This window comes from Anomaloglossus baeobatrachus, chromosome 5 (genome assembly GCF_048569485.1).
Source record: "Anomaloglossus baeobatrachus isolate aAnoBae1 chromosome 5, aAnoBae1.hap1, whole genome shotgun sequence".
Lineage (NCBI taxonomy): Eukaryota > Metazoa > Chordata > Amphibia > Anura > Aromobatidae > Anomaloglossus > Anomaloglossus baeobatrachus.
Window position 1 is genome coordinate 518,252,842 of NC_134357.1, and position 14,780 is coordinate 518,267,621.

The 14,780-nt window shown below is 51.6% G+C and overlaps 1 protein-coding gene across 2 annotated transcripts in view; it reads right to left on the reverse strand.

The window, feature by feature from the left end:
- The window catches only part of LOC142312032 (uncharacterized), a 53,179-nt gene that overhangs the window by 31,331 nt on the left and 7,068 nt on the right, over window positions 1–14,780 (reverse strand). The window contains exons 5-7 of one of the 2 annotated variants that reach the window (XM_075350902.1): window positions 5,746–5,869; window positions 5,514–5,662; window positions 4,293–4,383 (exon numbers count right to left, since the gene is read on the reverse strand). In XM_075350902.1, the coding sequence (XP_075207017.1) occupies window positions 4,293–4,383; window positions 5,514–5,662; window positions 5,746–5,869 (364 nt within the window). The remainder of the gene's footprint in view (window positions 1–4,292; window positions 4,384–5,513; window positions 5,663–5,745; window positions 5,870–14,780) is intronic. The other variant, XM_075350903.1, reaches the window with a different exon arrangement.

Sequence of the window (14,780 nt, forward strand, 5' to 3'; positions counted from 1 at the left end):
ATATGGTGGATGCCGTGTCTTCCACCCACGTCAGAATCCGTCGGACTTCCTGGAAGGCTTGCCGACTGCGTGTTCCACCTTGGTGGTTGATGTATGCTACCGCTGTGGAGTTGTCCGACTGAATTCGGATCTGCTTGCCTTCCAGCCACTGCTGGAAGGCTTGTAGGGCAAGATACACTGCTCTGATTTCCAGAACATTGATCTGAAGGGTAGACTCTTCCTGAGTCCACGTCCCTTGAGCCCTGTGGTGGAGAAACACTGCTCCCCACCCCGATAGACTCGCGTCTGTCGTGACTACCTCCCAGGATGGGGGTAGAAAGGACTTTCCTTTCGACAAAGCGGTGGGAAGAAGCCACCACCGAAGAGATTCCTTGGCCGCCTGAGAAAGGGAGACGTCTCTGTCGAGGGACGTCGACTTCCCGTCCCATTGGCGGAGAATGTCCCATTGTAGTGGACGGAGATGAAACTGCGCGAAAGGGACTGCTTCCATTGCTGCTACCATCTTCCCTAGGAAGTGCATGAGGCGTCTCAAGGGGTGTGACTGGCCTTGAAGGAGAGATTGCACCCCTGTCTGTAGTGAACGCTGTTTGTCCAGCGGAAGCTTCACTATCGCTGAGAGAGTATGAAACTCCATGCCAAGATATGTTAGCGATTGGGTCGGGGTTAGATTTGACTTTGAAAAGTTGATGATCCACCCGAAACTCTGGAGAGTCTCCAGCGCAACGTTCAGGCTGTGTTGGCATGCCTCTTGAGAGGGTGCCTTGACAAGTAGATCGTCCAAATACGGGATCACAGAGTGACCTTGAGAGTGCAGGACTGCTACTACTGCTGCCATGACCTTGGTGAAGACACGTGGGGCTGTCGCCAGCCCGAAAGGCAGAGCTACGAACTGAAGGTGTTCGTCTCCTATAAAGAAGCGTAGAAAACGCTGGTGCTCTGGAGCAATCGGCACGTGGAGATAAGCATCATTGATGTCTATAGATGCTAGGAAATCTCCTTGAGACATTGAGGCGATGACGGAGCGAAGGGATTCCATTCGGAACCGCCTGGTTTTTACGTGCTTGTTGAGCAGTTTTAGATCCAGAACGGGACGGAATGACCCGTCCTTTTTTGGCACCACAAACAAGTTGAAATAAAAACCGTGACCTTGTTCCTGAAGAGGAACGGGGGTCACCACTCCTTCCGCTTTTAGAGTGGACACCGCTAGCAGCAGAGCATCGGCTCGGTCGGGAGGTGGAGAAGTTCTGAAGAAGCGAGTTGGAGGACGAGAGCTGAACTCTATCCTGTACCCGTGAGACAGAATGTCTCTCACCCAACGGTCTGTGACCTGTGGCAGCCAAATGTCGCCAAAGCGGGAGAGCCTGCCACCGACCGAGGATGCGGAGAGAGGAGGCCGAAAGTCATGAGGAAGCCGCCTTGGTAGCGAGTCTTCCGGCTGTCTTTTTTGGGCGTGACTGAGTCCGCCAAGAATCTGAGCTCCTCTGATCCTTTTGAGTCCTTTTGGACGAGGAGAATTGGGACCTGCCTGAGCCTCGAAAGGACCGAAACCCCGACTGTCCTCTCCTCTGTTGGGGTTTGTTTTGTCTGGGCTGAGGTAAGGATGAATCTTTACCCTTGGAGTGTTTAATGATTTCATCCAAGCGCTCACCAAACAGTCGGTCACGAGAAAATGGCAAACTGGTTAAACACTTTTTGGAAGCAGAATCTGCCTTCCATTCTCTTAACCACAAGGCTCTACGTAAAACCACGGAGTTGGCGGACGCCACTGCCGTACGGCTCGTAGAGTCTAGGACAGCATTAATCGCGTAAGACGCAAATGCAGACATTTGAGAGGTTAAGGGTGCCACCTGCGGAGCAGATGTACGTGTGACCGTGTCAATCTGTGTAAGACCAGCTGAAATAGCTTGGAGTGCCCATACGGCTGCGAATGCTGGAGCCAATGACGCGCCAATAGCCTCATAGATGGATTTCAACCAGAGCTCCATCTGTCTGTCAGTGGCATCCTTAAGTGCCGCCCCATCTTCCACTGCAACTAAGGATCTAGCTGCAAGCCTGGAGATTGGAGGATCCACCTTGGGACACTGGGTCCAGCCCTTGACCACGTCAGGGGGAAAAGGATAACGTGTATCCTTAAGCCGTTTGGAAAAACGCTTATCCGGATAAGCGTGGTGTTTCTGGATTGCCTCTCTAAAGTCAGAGTGGTCCAGAAATAAACTTAATTTACGCTTGGGATACCTGAAATGGAATTTCTCCTGCTGTGAAGCTGTCTCCTCCACAGGAGGAGCAGGGGGAGAAATGTCCAGCATTTTATTGATGGACGCTATAAGATCATTCACTATGGCGTCACCATCAGGTGTATCCAAATTGAGAGCGGTCTCAGGATCAGAATCCTGATCAGCTACCTCCGCCTCATCATACAGAGAGTCCTGCTGGGACCCTGACCAGTGTGATGAAGTCGAGGGCCGCTCATAGCGAGCTCGTTTAGGCTGTCTGGGACTGTCGTCCGTGTCAGAGCCATCACCCTGGGATGCAAGTGACACCCCCGGATCCCGGAGCTGTTCCAACTGAGGGGGACCAGGGAGCAATGAGTTAACAGTGCCCATGGCCTGAGTTACTGGTCTAGACTGCAATGTTTCAAGAATTTTAGTCATAGTCACAGACAATCTGTCAGCAAAAACTGCAAACTCTGTCCCTGTCACCTGGACAGTATTCACAGGAGGTTCTGCCTGGGTCACCTCCAGCAGAGGCCCCGGCCGAGCAAGTGCCACAGGGGCCGAGCACTGCACACAGTGGGGGTCAGTGGAACCTGCCGGTAGAACAGCCCCACATGCGGTACAAGCAGCATAGAAAGCCTGTGCCTTGGCACCTTTGCTTTTTGCGGTCGACATGCTGTTGTGTCCTCTGAGTAATCTAGGAGGGTATATAGCAGAGAATCACCAGCGACCGTACAGTGCAATGTATAGCTGCAAGCATAAAATACAAATATACACTTCGGCACCAGTGGGGGTCAGCCCTTGAGGGCAGCTTACCGCCCGCTGAAAAGCGGGTGTGTGGGCACCAGAATCCCGTGTCTGGGTCTCCCAGTCTCCTCTCTCCAGCTCAGACTGCACACAGGAATGGCTGCCGGCGTCCTGTGAAGAGGGGAGGACCGTGGGCGTGCCTCAAACAAAGTGCGGGAAACTGGCGTCCCACTGTGCCCAGTGTGAGGGCTGGAGTATGCAAAGCAGACTCCAGCCCTCTGCGCTGACGTTCTGTACAGCGTCCCGCCCTTCCCCTGACTGGCAGGCCTGGGGGCGGGAACGAAACGAAACTAGGCCGCAAAAAGTCGGGGACTCGAGTAATAAGCGCGGCCATCATATATGCACGGCCAGCGCGGAAGTCCCCGGCGCACCACAAGTCCCAGCCGTGCCGCAGCGAAAAAACTGACAACAGCGGCCGGCGCGGCAGTTTCAAATACATGTCCCCTCTCAGCAGAGCTGTAGATAGGAATGGCACCAGCGCGCAGCGCTGTTGTCCCCGGCGCACTAACACACCCAGCAATGCTGCGGTGTGCGCGCGATATGTACGGGGACACAGAGTACCTTGACGTAGCAGGGCCTGTCCCTGACGATACTCAGCTCCATTCCAGCAGATTCTCCAGGGGCTGTGGATGGAGCACGGTCTCAGTGCCTGGAGACCGGTAAAATCCCACTTCACCCAGAGCCCGAAGGGGGATGGGGAAGGATGCAGCATGTGGGCTCCAGCCTCCGTACCCGCAATGGGTACCTCAACCTTAACAAACACCGCCGACAAAAAGTGGGGTGAGAAGGGAGCATGCTGGGGGCCCTAGTATGGGCCCTCTTTTCTTCCATCCGACATAGTCAGCAGCTGCTGCTGACTAAACAGTGGAGCTATGCGTGTATGTGTGCCTCCTTCGCACAAAGCATGAAAACTGAGGAGCCCGTGATCCCACGGGAGGGTGTATAGCCAGAAGGGGAGGGGCCTTACACTTTTAAGTGTAATACTTTTTGTGGCCTCCGGAGGCAGTAGCTATACACCCAATTGTCTGGGTCTCCCAATAGAGCGACAAAGAAATTGTGAATACAGAAGTGTATCTTCAACAGAGAAGACCATATAAAATAGTGTAAGCAAGTATTTTTTTTGTTTAAGTGCTAAATATGTAGATGCAAAATACACAAAGAAAAAAAAACAAACAAAACAAAACTGAACAAAACCTAAAGAATTACACATTTAACTGCATCAGCCAGTGACTAATATCTGTGACTTCTCTGCATTTAGTGGTTGTTACTCACCTGTGCGGTTATCTGTAGGAATCTCCTCTTTAGACCGTTCATCACCCCTCACGTATGTCTCTGTAGTATTAATATGGGTCAGATCTTCACCCTGAAAATAATATTGGAAAAAAAGTCACAGACAGATTGGAGAAGTCGCATGAAATGATTCAGAAGAACAGCAAAGATCATAAATGAACATGACGACCAAAACTGACAGCAGTAGATATCAGAGATGCAGGTCTCCTGTATAATCCAACCTGTCGCCTCATAATTGTAACCAGCAGTCTCCATAACCAGAAAATTGTGAGAAGATCCAAGCAACATCTAATGTCTATGATCAGCTTTATCCTGTCATCTCCACCAAGTATAAACCATACACTGAATGGCCACATTATTACAGACATCTGTGTGTGCATTGGAGCTTCACAAGCTCAGCAATTTATCGCATCACGTATTCTACTAGATGATGAAATAGTTGTACAGGATTATTGCTCCATGTCAATAGGAAGCTTCATGTTGTTGGCTTAAATTATATGGTGGTATTGAAATGCTGTAAACAACCAATTCTACGCCATCACTGAGATGTTCTAAGGTCTGGGAAATATGGAGGCTGGGGAAGAAATCCATGATGATACGACCCTTGCAGAATAGCACATTATTCTTCTGCCGTAAGCCCTAGTGTCTAAACATTCATCCACAGCTATCAGAGGACATTCCCCGCACCATTACTCCACCTCGACCAGCCTAAAATATTGACACCTGATAGAAGTATACACAAATTCATACTGCAATTCTGGGTATTGCCTGTTAGAATATATCAAGAAATTATGGTATCATTTGATGAGTTGTTTACCTCCACAGGATCTGTTTTCATTGGGTGTTTTTCTTCAATCACATTCTTATTACACTCTTGATACCATTGTAAGTAAAAGCCTCATGATGTTGGCAGATTCAGAAATACTGGCCCTGCTGATCTAGCACTGAAGACCATGCCTTGCTCAAATCACTCAATCTGCCCATTCTTATGTGGATTCACACCAAAACTGTTCACTTCATTTTCTGCTGCTCTCCAGGGTCATGGCTCAAATTTCCATACATTACATTTTCAATCACAAGAGGACCGGTGTCTTTAATAGACTGTTTATTCAGTGTATCATACTGGTGGATAAAACACCACAAGACCTTCACAGCCGTCTACATATCTTAGAGGATAATTCATAGCACCTTCTCTCCATCTACCTGATCATTATGAGGAACATCGGGATATTCTTGTTTACAGTCCTGTGGTAGAAGAGGATGGAGACATCTCTCTGAATTTTCTTGTTTACAGTCCTGTGGTAGAAGAGGACGGGGACATCTCTCTGGTGTTGTCCTCTTACTGGATAGAACTGGAGGAAACACATACAGGGACTGAATTCATTCTTTACATACAGATAATTATAGGCAGTGTGCATTTAGTCATGTCTATTACCTGGTGATGTGAGAGGCTGGAGATCCTCCATCATGACGTCCTTGTACAGATCTTTGTGTCCTTCTAAATACTCCCACTCCTCCATGGAGAAATAGACTACGACATCCTGACACCGTATAGGAACCTGACACATACAATGATACCGTCATCCCTCCTATCCCATCACAACATTGCTGTATAACTTGCAATTTCTACGCTTTTATGTTAACGTTTTTAAATGATTTAAATAATTTAAAAAAAAAAGCTGTATCGGTTTCCTCTTATTTTGATACACAGCTAAGATAGGCGCATTGCTGGGGGCTGCAGCTTGAAGCCATAAGCTTTATCTGTGCTGCGTATCATAATATGGCCAATTGTTTTATTTATTTTTACACCACGATAGTGAGCCACAGACACTGTGATTGGTTGCAGTCAGACGCTGTCACACTACCTGGGTGCGCATCTGACTGCACAGACGCTAGGATAGCCGGTGGGCGGGGAAGACATTGCACATAGATGAGCAATAATGAGCAGCCCAGGAAGTGAAGGAAAGGTCCCAGGAGCAGTGTACAGCCGCACTGGAGACTCTAGGTTTGAAGGGCCTCGCCAGCCTGAGAATTACAGCCCCCAGCTGTCAGGCTTTATCTTGCCTGGATATTAAAATGGGGGGGAACCGCATGCCGTATTTTAAAATGATTTATTTAAATAATTATAAAAAACAAAAAACACGCATGCGGCTCCTCTTATTTTGATACATAGCCAAGATAAGCGCACGGCTGTAGCCGTAGGCTTTATCTGTGCTGGGTATTATAATACAGGGGACCGCATGCCAATTTTATATTTATTTTATACCACGATAGATGCACGTAGCGTCTGTGATTGGAAGCAGTCAGACACGCTGTCACTCAGGGTGGGGGCGTGTCTGATTGACATCAAACACAGACGCTGGTGGGCGGGGAAAGCAGTGCATATTCAACGAAGGTAATGCGCAGCCCCGGAAGTATATGTGCAGCAGCAGGAGCAGTGTACAGCCGTGCTGGAGCCTCGGTAAGTACAGCACGTCTGCTCCTATCTCCCAACAATTTTAAATCGCCGGATTCTGGGGACCTGAATCCGGCTCGGAAGCGGATTTTAAAACAGGATCACAGGCACCAGCCAGTCATCAGTGAGTCCATCCATCACTAGACATAGCACTACACTTACACAGTAATGTAAATCACAGCTATCACCTGTCCCCAAGAATGACTCTTGATATTTTGCTCAATGAGTTATGTCCACAGGATCTTCTTTAACTTTTTTCCTCAATCACAACATTCTCAGTATACTCTTGATACTATTGTATGTAAAAACCTCATGAAGTTGGCAGCTTCAGAAATACTGGCCCTGTCTTATCTAGCACAGAGTACCATGCCTTGCTCAAAGATAGGCTGCGTTCACATGTCCTGTAATCATAAGTTAGCACAGATTCTGCAAAGATCCGTTGGCAAAATTATTTCTACCGAATTCAGGGTTTTTTAACATTGGTGTCTATGGAGGACGGATCTGTTAAAGGATTGCTATTTATCTTCCATTTTTGATGGATCCTGTAAGAAAAAAAAAAAAAAAAAAATCAAATCTGTATTACTTACCGGTAATTGGATTTTCCAGATCCACGACAGCACCCAGGAGAGAGGATCCACCCATCCCAAAAGGGCAGGAAACCTGCTGCTTTAAAAAGGTCGAGCCTTTATATGCTTCAGTGGTTTCCAGAGCATGAGTGGACTCCTTTTAGTTATATGACACATATTGTTATAAATATTAAGCAATGAAAATATCACTTTCCATCATATGCATGCTTGACGTGTGCCAGAAATATTTTTTTTTTATTTTTCTATACGCCATTCCTTGACAAAGAAAATTCCTCCGAATTAGTAAAGAAAAGGCGTCACTAAAGGTCAAAACAAGAGCTGAGAAAAAAGGGAGAGAAAAGTAGGATTTTTGTGTACTCACCGTAAAATCTCTTTCTCTGAGTCTTCATTGGGGGACACAGGACCATGGGTTATGCTGCTGTCACTAGGAGGCTGACACTAAGTAAACATAAAAAAGTTAGCTCCTCCCTAGCAGCATACACCCCGAGCCGGAGGCGGGCTCAGATCAGTTGGTGCACAAGCAGTAGGAGGAGTACCAGAATCACCATACATAAACACAAGTTGTAACTAAAACAATGCAGCCGTGCAAAACAAGAGGTCTATGAACATAAGACCACTGAAAAAATAGCAGGCAAATGCAATTGAATCAACCAAAAAACCAAGCAGGGTGGGTGCTGTGTCCCCCAATGAAGACTCAGAGAAAGAGATTTTACGGTGAGTACACAAAAATCCTACTTTCTCTATCGTTTCATTGGGGGACACAGGACCATGGGACGTCCAAAAGCAGTCCCTGGGTGGGAATACCGAAAAACCCGCAGAGGCCGACAACAACAACCTCCCTCGGCGGGCTTGCACTATAATTGAATGCTGCCACCCTATTACAGGTGCGCAACTGCTGCCTGCAAGACCTTTCTCCCAAAAATAGCATCTGCCGATGCTTGGGTGTGAACGTGGTAGAACCTAGTAAAGGTGTGCAGGCTAGACCAGGTGGCGGCCTTGCAGACCTGGTCGGCCGACGCCTGATGCCTAATCGCCCAAGAGGCGCCCACTGCGCGGGTAGAGTGCGCCTTTACCCCCCGCGGCGGAGACTTGTCCCGAATCCGGTAGGCCTCTGATATGGCGGAACGGATCCATCTGGCAATTGTGGCCTTGGATGCCGATTCACCCTTCTTGGGACCAGAAGGGAGAACAAACAGACCATCTGACTTACGGAACGGCGCGGTCCTGGAGACATAAATTCTAAGTGCACGCACTAGGTCCAGGGTGTGCAAGGACCTCTCCAAGCTGTGAGAGGGGCCAGGACAGAAGGATGGAAGGATGATTTCCTCGTTAAGATGGAACGGGGAGACCACCTTTGGGAGAAAAGCGGGATCTGGCCGGAGAACCGCTTTGTCCTGGTGAAAAATCAAAAAGGGGGAACGACAAGAGAGAGCTGCCAGCTCTGACGTCCTGCGAATAGAAGTGATGGCAACAAGAAACACCACCTTCCAAGACAGGTGAGACAGGGAAGATTCTCGCAAGGGCTCGAATGGGGAGCCCTGAAGTGACCCTAGGACTAGATTAAGGTCCCACGGTTCTAGAGGCCGACGGTACGGCGGTGCCAGGTGGGCTACTCCCTGGATGAAGGTCTTAACCTGTGAACGAGCGGCCAGTGGCTTCTGAAACAGGATTGATAACGCCGATATCTGGCCCTTTAGTGTTGCGAGCGAGAGACCCGCATCTAGGCCTGACTGCAAGAATGCCAACAGGGAAGGAAGGGAGAAGGCGAGAGGAGAAGAAATATTCTGCTCTTCACACCACCTGAAGAAAACTTTCCACGTGCGGTGGTAAATCTTTGATGAAGATGGCTTCCTGGCCCTAATCATTGTCTGAATCACTCTTGAGGAAAAACCAGCCTTAGCTAGAACCCAGGATTCAATGGCCAGGCCGTCAAATTTAGGACCTGTGAGTTCTGATGGAAGAGAGGCCCCTGCTGCAGGAGATCTGGACGGTCTGGAAGGCGCCACGGAGCGTCTGCGAGGAGCTGAGTTAGTTCCGCGAACCATGCTCGCCTGGGCCAGTCCGGAGCCACTAGGATGACCGGTATCCCTTCCGCCTTGATCTTCTTGAGGACCCTCGGAATTAGAGGGAGCGGAGGGAAGATGTACGGGAGACTGAACTGGCTCCATGACAGGGTGAGGGCGTCGACTCCTAAAGCCAAGCGGTCGCGGCACCGCGCTACAAAGTGCGGAACTTGACGGTTGAACCGGGAGGCCATTAGGTCCACGTCCGGAACTCCCCATCTGTCGCAGATCTGGTTGAAGACTTCCCGGTTGAGGGACCATTCTCCGGAGGCGAGGCCTTCCCTGCTGAGGAAGTCCGCCGCCCAATTGTCCACGCCTGGGATGTGTACCGCTGAGATCAGGGAGTGATGACACTCGGCCCAGTGCAATATCTTCTTGACTTCTCGCATCGCCCCGACACTTCTTGTGCCGCCTTGGTGATTGATGTACGCCACCGCCGTCGCATTGTCCGACTGGATCCTGACCGGGCAACCCTGTACTAGGTGCCGAAACTGCTGCAAGGCTAGCCGGATGGCTCTTATCTCCAAAATGTTGATCTGGAGACAACTCTCTCTCGGTGACCATCGGCCCTGCGCTGTGTGATGTCGAAACACTGCTCCCCAGCCCTGGAGACTGGCGTCGGTGGTCACTATCTTCCAGTGGAGCGGGAGGAAAGACCTCCCTGATGCGAGGTTGCGCTGATTGAGCCACCAACGGAGGGAGTTGCGGGTCTCCGGCGAAAGATGAAACCTGCGGTCCAGAGAAAAGGGAGATCTGTCCCACTTCTTCAGCAAGGCCAGCTGGAGTGGCCGGAGATGGAACTGTGCAAAGGGTACCGCTTCCATCGCCGCCACCATACGACCGAGGACTCGCATGCCGAACCTGATGGACACTTGGCGCTGACGCTGAAGAGCGCGGAGTCCTCGTTGTAGGGAGGAGATCTTCTCCTGTGTGAGGAAAACTCGCCCTTGGATGGTATCGAATACCATGCCTAAAAAGGTGATCCGACGGGCCGGGATCAGAGAGGACTTCTTCCGATTTATCAGCCACCCTAACCGTGAAAGGGTGTCGATCGTGACCTGAACCCCGAGACGACAGTCCTCGAAAGAAGAGCCCTTTATCAACATATCGTCCAAGTACGGGATGACCATGACACCCCTGGCATGCAGGACGGACATGGCAGCAGCCATGATCTTCGTAAAGACCCTGGGTGCGGATGCGAGGCCGAAGGGAAGAGCTGTGAACTGGAAGTGATCTTCCGCTATCGCAAAACGGAGGAACTGTTGGTGAGAGGAGGCTATCGGGACGTGAAGATAGGCGTCTTGAATATCCAGCGATGCCAGGAATTCGCCTACCTCCATGGACGCGATGACGGACCGGAGTGACTCCATTCGAAACGGCCGAGGTCTCACCGACCTGTTCAGAAGCTTTAGGTCGAGGACGGGACGGACAGAGCCGTCCTTTTTGGGGACCACGAAAAGGTTGGAATAGAACCCCTTGAAACGCTCTGCGGGAGGGACTGGTACCACGACTCCGGTTCGGAGGAGGGAGTCTATGGAGTGAAAGAACGCGCGAGCCCGCGCGGTAGACTCGGGAGGGCGAGATAGGAAAAAACGTCTCGGTGGCTTTGCCTCGAATTCTATTTTGTAGCCTGATGTGATGATCTCTCTGACCCAGGCATCGGCGGTCAGGGGGATCCACACATGCTGAAAACGAGACAGGCGCCCTCCCACAAGTCTGGCGCTGTTGCGCGCCGACCGCGAGTCACTTGGAGGAACGACGGCGGTAACCAGAAGAGGATCTCGTGGACTGGCGGGGGCGTGAACGCCAGGCGGGATTGGTCTTGAATGACGGGGTCTTCCTGTCTCTCGGAGGGGAGCGGCTTTTCCGCGGCTGGGGATTGGAGCTGAAGCTGCGAAAGGACCGGAAACGAGCGGTGGAGCGCCGATTCTGGAAGCGCTTGGGGCGCAATTGGGGGAGAGATGTACTCTTTCCTCCCGTTGCATCGGAGATCAGCTGGTCCAGCCTATCTCCGAAGAGACGCTCCCCTAGGAAGGGCAGGGAAGTTAGTGACTTCTTAGAGGCCGCATCCGCGTTCCAGGAGCGGAGCCAAAGGGCTCGACGGATGGCCACATTGTTGCTGGCGGCCTGGGTCGCGCAACTTGCAGACGCCAGGGCTGCATTGAGCAAGTACTCACCGGCGAGGGAAATCTGCGAGGCGATGGGAACCAGGTCCGGATTGGTAGGAATGGCGCGGAGACCGCCGCGTAGCGTGTCCGCCCAGGACATCAGAGCCTTCGCCACCCAAACCGAGGCGAAGGCCGGAGAGAGGGATGAGCCCGCTGCCTCGAAGGCGGAACGGGCCAACCTGTCAATAGTACGGTCCGTAGGATCTTTGAGAGACGTACCGTTAGTGAGTGGAAGGACTGTGTGAGAAGACAGGCGGGAGACTGGGGGGTCAACCACAGGGGAACCTGCCCAATCCTTTCGAAGACCCTCAGGAAAGGGATAATGCAAATCGATGGACTTACCGCTGGTAAATACCCTGTCCGGCTGTTGCCTGTGGCTGCGCAGTAACTCAGCGAATTCTGGATGTCCGCTGAATGTGTTCTGGGCCTGCTTCACCCGCTTAAAGGAGACCTGGGTGCTCTGGGAGGAGACTGGGTCCACCTGTACCTTCAAGGTCTGGTTTACTGCTTCTATCAGACTATTTACCATGTGCCGAATATCGGCCGCCTGCTCTGAGTCCTGTAGGGGTACCGCATCGGAATCATCCTCGGAGCAGTCAGAAGCCTCCCTGGAGGACTGACGGTCTGGACCTGGGGATGAAGGTGAAACCTGGGAAGAGTCTGAGGACGAGACCCGGCGGGTCCGTTTCTGAGCAGCAGAGGAGGACCCTGCAACGGGGCTCACCTGCTCCGGGGGCAATTGCGCCGGGTCTGCGGGAATCTGGGCGAGCGTCGGCAGCAGGCGTAGAGCTTGCGCGATGGTCCGAGAAGCCTCAGAGAGGGAATCTACGGACTGGGACAGGGACGCTAGCCAGTCGGGGGGGGGGCGGGACGCAGGGCCCTGCAGCATATGGCGCTGTGGCGTCTGCGGTATCAGAAGCGTCGGCCGCGGAGTCCTGCGGAGGCTGCGCGTCTGTAGAACAGACGGAGCATAGTGGGGCGTCCTGACCCTGGGAAAATTTGGAGCTGCAGGAGGAGCATGCAAAAAATAGTGCAAAGGGGGCCTGCTTGGATTGGGTGGGCTTAGCCTTAGGCATGGTGCACACAGGTACTCTCCCTGGTGGCTGCTAGGAAGGAGACAGGAGAGGGTTAACTCGTCCCTAAACTCAGAGAATGCTACCTAGTGAGGGCTACTCCTTAGGAGCAGAGCTTACCCAGGTCCTGCGTGCTGCCCACCAGTCCAGAAGTGGAGTCCAGGATGAGCTGGCCAGAAAACTCAGAACGCCGGCGTGCTGCAGCCTCAGGGGACCAGAGGCAGGCTAAAATGGAGAGGGGACGCTGGAGGAGGCTGGGGGAGGAGCAGGATTCCGGCGCGAAAAGTCTGGAAGATTCACAGCCCCCACCATCTGCCAGGAGGCAGAGCAGTGGGAGGTACAGAGGGAGACGACCGGCGGCCAATAGCATGCAGCGGGGGCGTGGCTAGGACGCAGGAGCGACTAGGCCGAAGCCGGGGACTAAATTTATGGAGGGGGCCGGGGGAAAGAGCAGGGAAGTCGGATCCTACCTGCAATCGGCGGCGCCGGCTCAGCGATGGATGCGGTGCAGGCAGAGCTCCCTGGCCCTGCCTGTGAACAGCGCTGCTCGTCCAGGAAGGCTCCGGGGGAGAGCGTGCTGAAGGCAGGGTAGTAGGCATCATGATGGGGGTAGACAGCCCCCTATCAGGAGAAGGCAGCGTGACAGGGCCCCATCTATCACAAACGCTGCTGAGGTTCCATCCCTGCTGTATTCCCCTGTACGCCCTTTGGGGTGATACCTCAGGGCGAATCAGGGGTGCCCACAAAACAACCTGCCCACACGCGCACCCCCGGGAGTGGTACCACGGGGACGGGCGGGGGAGAGGGCCCCGAAGTCTCAAGCCCCTGCGACCCTGGGGAGCGGTACCCACGGGGCTGCGGAGAATGAGTGAAGCGAATACCTGCAGAGAAGAAGACGACAGGTATGAGAGCGATGAGCGGCGCCGAAAAAAAAAAATAAAAAAGCGCAAAAACATACATGGCTGAGGGGGGCCGAGACGGCCCACATCAGCCTCCTACGACACTAAGCTAAAAACTGATCTGAGCCCGCCTCCGGCTCGGGGTGTATGCTGCTAGGGAGGAGCTAACTTTTTTATGTTTACTTAGTGTCAGCCTCCTAGTGACAGCAGCATAACCCATGGTCCTGTGTCCCCCAATGAAACGATAGAGAAAATAGGAAGGTGCTCTCATGGTTCTGGAAAATCTAGTTACCGGTAAGTAATACCGATTTTTCTCTTCCACACAATAGCACCCAGGAGAGATTTTAAAGGATTTCTTAGGGGAGGGACCGCCGCCTGTAGCACCTTCCTACCAAAGGAAAGCTTATTGGCACCCAAATCCAGCCTATAGTGTCTGGAAAAGGTGGAAGGTGAGGACCAAGTGGCAGCTTTACAGATTTGTTCTAAAGACACGTCAGCCCTCTCTGCCCAATAGGTGACAATGGCCTTGGTGGAATGTGCCCTCAAACCCAAAAGAGGATCTTGATCCTCTGACTTCTATGCCAGAGAAATCCTGATCTGACCCACCTGGCCAAGGACCCCTTTGATGCTGCCTGGCCTACACCGGGACCCTCAAAGAGAACAAAAAGAAGGTAGTTTTCCTAAAATTTTTAGTGGCCTCTAGGTATTGCAAGAGTAACCTCCTGACATCCAGTGTGTGGAATTCCTTCTCTCTATTATTCTTGAGGTTCTCACAGAAGGAAGTAAGTATCTCCTGAGACCTATGGAACATAGACACTACCCTCAGCAAAAAGGCCGGGTCAGGTCTAAGAAACACCCTATCTGGGAGTATATGTGTGAAGGGCTGATTTATTGAGGGGGCCTGTAATTATTCTAGCAGATGTGAGAGCTATCAAAAGTGAGACTGTTGTGTCCCATGAATGGGAACAACGTGTTGTATATAATTCTTGCATTGCATATTTTTCCTCCTATCAGGAAATTCCTTTATTGTTACTAGGTAGATTAGACTGTATGAAGTTTGTTCCTATGTACCTCCCTTAGTTGGCTTCTGTATAGAAAGCTCCTCCCTTCTCCTTCAGTTTAGTCTAGAGGAACCATTGCTGAAGAGACATGTCTGCAACCCTGTACAGATTATTCCTTTTCACCTGCCTTTACTTTGTACTTAATACAAGATTCTAGAAGAAAA